The sequence below is a fragment of the Pundamilia nyererei genome, unplaced genomic scaffold (genome assembly GCF_000239375.1).
Source record: "Pundamilia nyererei isolate P.nyererei 1_Seehausen unplaced genomic scaffold, PunNye1.0 scaffold00004, whole genome shotgun sequence".
Taxonomy (NCBI): domain Eukaryota; kingdom Metazoa; phylum Chordata; class Actinopteri; order Cichliformes; family Cichlidae; genus Pundamilia; species Pundamilia nyererei.
The window spans coordinates 3,208,478-3,215,409 of record NW_005187405.1 but is presented as its reverse complement, the minus strand read 5'-3'; the positions used below and the strand labels follow the sequence as shown (position 1 = coordinate 3,215,409).

The 6,932-nt window shown below is 40.2% G+C and overlaps 1 protein-coding gene across 1 annotated transcript in view; it reads right to left on the bottom strand.

Annotated features, from left to right (window-relative positions):
- Window positions 1–2,886: 2,886 nt before the first annotated feature.
- LOC102192531 (myomegalin-like) overlaps window positions 2,887–6,932 on the bottom strand; it is a 44,903-nt gene continuing 40,857 nt past the window's right edge. The window contains exon 49 of the mRNA XM_005721539.2: window positions 2,887–5,547. Within this exon, the coding sequence (XP_005721596.2) occupies window positions 5,414–5,547 (134 nt within the window). The 3' untranslated portion in view covers window positions 2,887–5,413. The remainder of the gene's footprint in view (window positions 5,548–6,932) is intronic.

Sequence of the window (6,932 nt, the reverse complement as noted above, 5' to 3'; positions counted from 1 at the left end):
GATAAGATCACTGTGTGTATTCAAGCGTTTGCTGCTCCTTGTGATTCATAATCATGTTTTCTGGGGTGCGAATCCTTGTTACACATGACTTTTTTTCAGGTAGAGAACCTGTAAATGATATATTACGTTGGATTTTGGGTTTTAATTCAGTTGAGTTTGAATTTAATCAGTGTTGAGTGATTGTATTCACCTTTCCACTAATTCCATTAAGCTTTTAGCTGAGTAAATGGTGAATAACAGGAAGACTTAAACTGGCACAAAGTCTAGGTCAACAGGCTGATGCGAAGAGCAACAAATTTAGCATTGCTTGAACTTAAAGTGCAATAAAAAGCAGAAATACTACATTTTAGCTCAACCCACAAGTATCATGTTTATTCTTGTTTAGCAAGCAGCAGGAACATCAGGTAGTGCTCAAACGTTTGCAGCGACTTGGAGCTGTCCTTGTTTGTGAAAGAAAAGCAAATTTCTTTTCATTCATTGTGACATGGAATTGATTAGCAGTTAATGGTTAATTAATTTATAGCTGATTGTCTTTTAGTGGTCTGTCCACATGTGTGTACAGAGGCACATTCTTTTGGAAAGAGAGAGGCTTTGGCGACGCCATAGCAACTTCCAGTTGCTAGGGAAATCTGTGTATTTCCTAACCAGCTGAAAGTGGTTGCTGGTTTTCTCAAATGTAGTGCTATGCCAAAAACCATCATGTGATTACTTTGTTCATAGATTATGACAGCTGCCATAGTTTTCAAGAAAGATGCTGATTTGTCTGCAAACACTTGATAATGACTCACCGACTGTTGTCCTTCAAAGTGAAAGCTATGACTTAGTGAGTGACTGAGGCTTAGCAGTCAGTTTCACAGCGACTGCCAGCAACCACACACAACAGGTTGTGCAATACTAATTTTTCCCTAACAACCGGTGGTTGTCAGTTGGTCTCCAACTAACAACCGGTGGTTGTCAGTTGGTCTCCAACTGGTGTCTAGGCCCATGTAACTGAGGCCTAACACGGTCAGTCAGCCTTTTAAAACAATGATAACTTTGTATTAGTGAATACAGTTTGCCGGTCAAACAAGAGTGAAGGTTTCTACAATAAAAGAGCGAACTGTATTTATGAAAACTTTGTTTGTTATTTGAAAGGTTTTAATTATATTAGCTTCAAAATCAAATCTGACTTTCTTTAAAAAAACAAGGACATTTCTGACCCCAGTCTTTGGCTCCTGGTTTGTAGTTTTAGAAAGATGCAGAACCCACAGTTGGGTTTGATGCCGTTGCTTGTCATTCAGTGGAATCTGCCACATACATTTCAGTATATGGTAAAGTTTTGGTCGCGGGAGGAGTACTCACCTGTTTTAACTGGGAGACCCACTTTCCACATGATGATGGTCAAAGGTCATTTAGTTCTGCTGTTGCCTTGATGTAAGTTTTCGAGCACTTTACCGTTCTTTGAGCAGGAGTGTCGATGTAAGCTTTTAACTATGCAGCAGAGAACGCGTGTACTGTAGCTTCTCTGGACTGCAGGATCTGATTTAGTCTAATTAAGATATTTTGCTGTGCTTTGTGTGTATCTGTATGGAGTTGTATTTATCAAACAGGATTACAGGAATGTACTGTATCTGTTACATGTACTGTATAGTTTTATACAGAGGCCTGTACACGCGAACAGTTTCACCTTGCTGCTTGGTATTGATTGCCCTTATAAAGATACATGTGGTGCACATTTAGAAAGTGACTGAACGCGCACACCTCAAACAGTAGCCAGAGACACGTCATCAGATGAATCGACATGAGCAGAACTCAAGTGTTGTACAAAGTTTGCTTACCATGTGTATTCATAAAAGCATTTGAAGCTAATCTCTTTTTTCTTTTTTTTTTGGTATGGTGGCTTTAAACGTTGTGTTTTCCACTTTTTTAGTTTGGTGTCTATTTGCCTGCATCTTAAGTACAGTATATACCAACATCTGGTAAACTCCAGACTTGTAAAAGGGGCTTTCATAAATCCTGTTGGGTGTACAAGTGTTTTGTAAAAGGTAAGGCTAGCTAGGAAGTTTTGTCCAAAGAGTTTCATATGACAAGATGACAAGGGATTGTGGCAATGCAGCCAGATTCCCAGACATGGATTAAGTCCTAAATTCAAAGACGATCCATGTCTGGTAGACTTGGCTGTTTTAAGGTTGAAACTGAAACTTGAATTTTACAGCGGTTTCATGAATGTTTTTAAAAATGCTTTGCAGAAGCAGTGTAAGGATCAACTGTACAAGGTTTTACTTGTTTGCATATAAATCAAAATAAAGAGGGTGCACTGATCCCATTTCCTCTGTCTTCTCTTTAACTTGACTCTTTATTGTATGTGTGGATTCGTGGTTAAACATCTGTCCTTAATACCTGCTTTATTTCAGCCACTTAATTTTAAACCACTGGAGATAAAGTTAGAGAGGGTAAGATACACATGCACAGATGAGGGATGCTGAACAAATGGGATGAAGGGTTGAATTTGGTGCTGCAGGGCAGGAGGAAAGGAGGACAACAGAGAAGATTCATGATGTAGTGAAGGAGGTGTGACAGACGATGCTAGGGATGAGGTGAGATGGAAGCAGGTGATCCGATACCCTAAAGATGACTTGATCTCAAACCTCTCACCTTGTTGCAGTGACGAGTGCACCAGGTGTTGGTTCACTCTGACATCACTCTTATTTGTGGTGTTTATCAAATCAACTTTTCCTACTGGTAATAGAAAAAAACGAATTCAAATCAATTCAGTTCTATTTATATAGCGCCAAATCACAACAACTGTCATTTCAAGGTGCTTTATATTGTAAGGTACCACAGTGGGAGGGGAAAATCCCTGCTACTGGTGATCTGGATGTAAAACAAACAGAAGTAAAAGATTTTAAAGTGTTTTTTAAAATTTTATTGTTTCCCAAAATCTTTCAGTGGTAATACTTTTGCCAACACAACACACGGTTAACTCATCAGAGACAGGATCCTGAAGAGTCCTGCATCGGCCTTCTAGTTCATTATGCACAAACTCAGGAAAAAAAGCTGCACCAATCAGAGCACAATATACATATGCAACTCAGCACCAACAAAGCATTATTGGTTCCCTCCTCAACAAAAAGGCTTTGTTTACGCTCTTATAAGGTGCTCTGTGAATCAAACACTTCATAATCTTTCCAGTCACTGGCTTTTAATTTTATTTACAGTACACAAATCTTCAAAACATTTTACCACTTTTTGTAAAACTTGGCAACTTTTGTCTTTTTTTTCTGAAGACTCGAGCGCAAACAAAACCTAATTTGGCAGAACTCAGGTAGACGCTTGTCGAAGGCCATTTCTACCACCGAGAGCGGACTTAAGAGGCTCTCGAGCTAAAATTTGAAGGCAAGTAAAGCAACATCAATCAGAGCTTCGTTACAGGTGGATGGCATTGTGATCAGTGTCGTAAATATCACGAAGGCATAGTTTACTTAGCAGACAGCCTATATATGACTAAGTGATTCAAAGTGACACAAACCTCTTAGCGTACACTGCATGGAAATCATACATCGCAAACACACTTAGAATTCAATGATGTTTAACATCAAAATAAAACATATCAAGCTATTGCACAGCTACCCAGGTAATCAACTTTGCAAAAAAGCAAATGTTGGATGTTTCCACGCACGCACTCACACAAAACATCATCCAGAAAAGCAGATTTGTTTGGGGGGAGGGGTTACAGCATAAAATGGCAAATGTACAGCAAGAAAACACACCAAACTAAATGTGAAGTAAGTGAATTATGGAACAACGACCCCACCAGCAGCCTGCCAAAGTTTGCATCATCCATATTGCCGTTGCCATGGGAATGCTAGGATGGCCTGAACCAAGAGAAATAGCAAAGACAATAGCATATGGCCACTTGGTTGAGTTTTTTTTTTTTTGGTCCAATAAAGGAGCTCATTTCTGTCACACAGTTCTAAATTAAGTGAACACAGCTGTCTAACGGTTACCGTCTCTGTGGTTCAACAGGCCCACCCAATAACTTAACACTTGTGTAACCCCACCGACCTGATCCAACTGGGGTTTCGCCATTCGCATGGATAAGGCAAGTCAGAGTGAAGTCCAGAGTTCAAAGTTCAAACTTTGGCAAGTTTTGGCGATCCCCTGTTCCATAGCCTAAATTTTCAACATTTACAATCTCTGTCATGCATAAACACTCGAGAAAATAAGTATAATCGTAACACCGTTTGTCACCTAACATCAGTATGAGCGTGAATGATAATAATTCAGTGTTGGGCAAAGAAGAAATAACCCAGTGCAGCATAATCATTCAAGAAACTATATCGTTATTGCACATGCTCGTATGAGAACTGCAGAGGAGTGAATACGCGTGTTTAGCCTGGTTCCATTTGAGTACTCGAACCTTTTTTTTACAAACTACAGTCCAGCGTGGAAATCAGAATCAGCCAGCTTCACAATTCTGTGACTTGTTTAGCATTTTTCAGTTTGGAGTTGGATGCCAGTAAAGCACCTCTGGGGTCTAAAAGAGGACGTTTGTGACTGAAATGGAACCTTCCTGTTCAGCTGTTTTTAAGCCTCGGCTAATGTCTGACATACCATTCATGAGCTTCCTCCACAAACACAGATATAGCTAGTAGCAAACTAATAGCAGTGATCGACTACCTACTGTACATTCCTCCACTGTGTGTAATGATACATTGTCAGTGTCATTTTTCTTTGCATTGCATTTGCAAGGTGTCATTTTTAATTAGAGTGCCACAAGAATAAGTACTTGAGTTTCTGTGGCAGTCAAAGTTGAAGCTGTCTTGTCTTTGAGTGGGCTGGGTTCCATCACACACACACACACACACATATATGTATGTGTGTGTGTGTGTTCGTGTGTGCAGAATTCCTTTCACAAGCCATTTTAAACATGCATCAACATCTCTTCCATCCACAGGCTGTCTGGCTCTCTCTCAGGGATGCCTTTAACGCAGGTAAGGCGGTGTGCATCTTTAAGCTGTCCAGTGATGTAAAATCTTTACCTGATAAATACCCAAATTCTTTCTGTGTAACCCGGCATCTAAAGGCATCCTCGACCACTTCCGTCACATCAGTGAAGCCTTCATAGGCACATTTTAAACACCTTCTTCTGACACACACTACAAGGCAAACTGCTGACTGTATCACTCAAAGACAATAATACACGTGTTGGTGGGGGATGTCACAAACAGTGGAGTGGGTGAGGGGAATCAGGTAAGCCTCCAGGTCCAGATTGCACTGTGTACACAGTGCCTGGAGGAGGAAAGGACTGAAGCATCTATGGCTGGATGGCGGTAAAGAGCAGGGCTTGTGAGGGGAAAGGTGGGATTGTGGGTCTTGGCTATTTCAGCATAGAGGTCAGAGGTCGTAGCATTTAGGCTGGTTCTTTGAAAGTCTAAAGCAGGCATTGGCTGCTGCGCTTTCTCGCTGCCGTACGCTGACTGGCCCTTGTGACTCCAGAAGCACCACCGGCCTTCAGGAAACTGCGATCAGCAGGCCGCTCTCTGGCAGCACCTCCTGGCTCTTCAGCTGGATTTTTTATTTTTTGAGGAAAAGAACAAGAAGGAAATGGGAATGTTATTAGTAAACAATCCTTACATACATAATACAGGTGAATAAAACTGACCAGAGCGGTGAGATGTTGACTGAATAGTTTGACATTTTGGGGAACACGCTACTCCCTGAGCCAGAGGTCTCTTTCTGTTAAAAGGAAGTTCTTCCTTCCCGCTGTTGCCAAGTGCTTGGTCAAAGAGGATTTTCAGATTGTTGGAGTTTTCACTCTATTATTGTACAGTCTTTAGCTTACAACTTAAACCTGAACTTAAAAATGAATCTTCCAGATCTCTCAAATTCACAAATTAACATTCAGCTTGATAAAAAAAAATGCTATCTGTGAACTGCACACTGCTACTTTCTGCAGTCTTTGCTGGCGAGTCTTTTTTTAGACTGCTCTGTAAAATATGATGCATAAATCTCATTTTGAGAAAAGCTGTAAAAAGTCCTCAGTGTTTCCTTTAATTAAGCTTGGTTCCTTAACAGCCTTATTTCTTTCAGATGGTTTTCATCTGCTGTGGATAGGTTTATAGGCCTGCCACTTTTTTTATTCTCTTATTCTGTCCGGTTTCCACACTGCACAGCATTTTGAGAAATGCTAAGAAATGCTAGCTCTGTGGGAATCACCTTGTTGGTGCAAAAATACAATTTCCCACCCATAACATTGCTTTATCTTTGGTGTTTTATATAGATTCAACTAAAGAAATGAAAACAAATGAAGTATTTTTGTGATAAGCTGCTAGTCACGAATTGACTGAAGATATTGTGTGTTATGTGTAGATACAACACTGATTCATCCACTGAGTTTAGGTGTCTTTTTTGGTCTTGGATGATTCATAGGTCAGTGTTGAGAGACATAACATAACAAAAAAGCAGCAAGTCCTGACCTGTAAATACAGTCAGGTGAAACACTGGACTGAAAATGAGTGAAAAAGTACTGTAATTAATTACTCAGAATTAAAGGTATCATCACAGATGTGCTGGATACCCATGTGATGTGTATGCACCATTTTACAGATAAAACTTTTATTTCCCAAAATGTCCCACTATTCTTTTAAAAACAAAAGCAGGAGGGGATTGCTGTGTAAAATGTTAGCAGTAAGAGAAAATCCCCAACTCCTTGCAGATGGAAAGCTGAGGATGAAGAATGATACAAGAAAAAGAAATGCTGTCCATCTTTCACGAAGACACACACACACACACACACACACACACACACTCAGCTGAGTGCTGCGTGTCTGTTGGCAATAACGAAGCAATCGAAACTTCCTTAAAGTCATCACACAAGTTTGTGTGCACATCATTCAGTGACGCTCGTGCAGCATACATACAGAATGGGAACTATGAGTATGTGCAGTTAC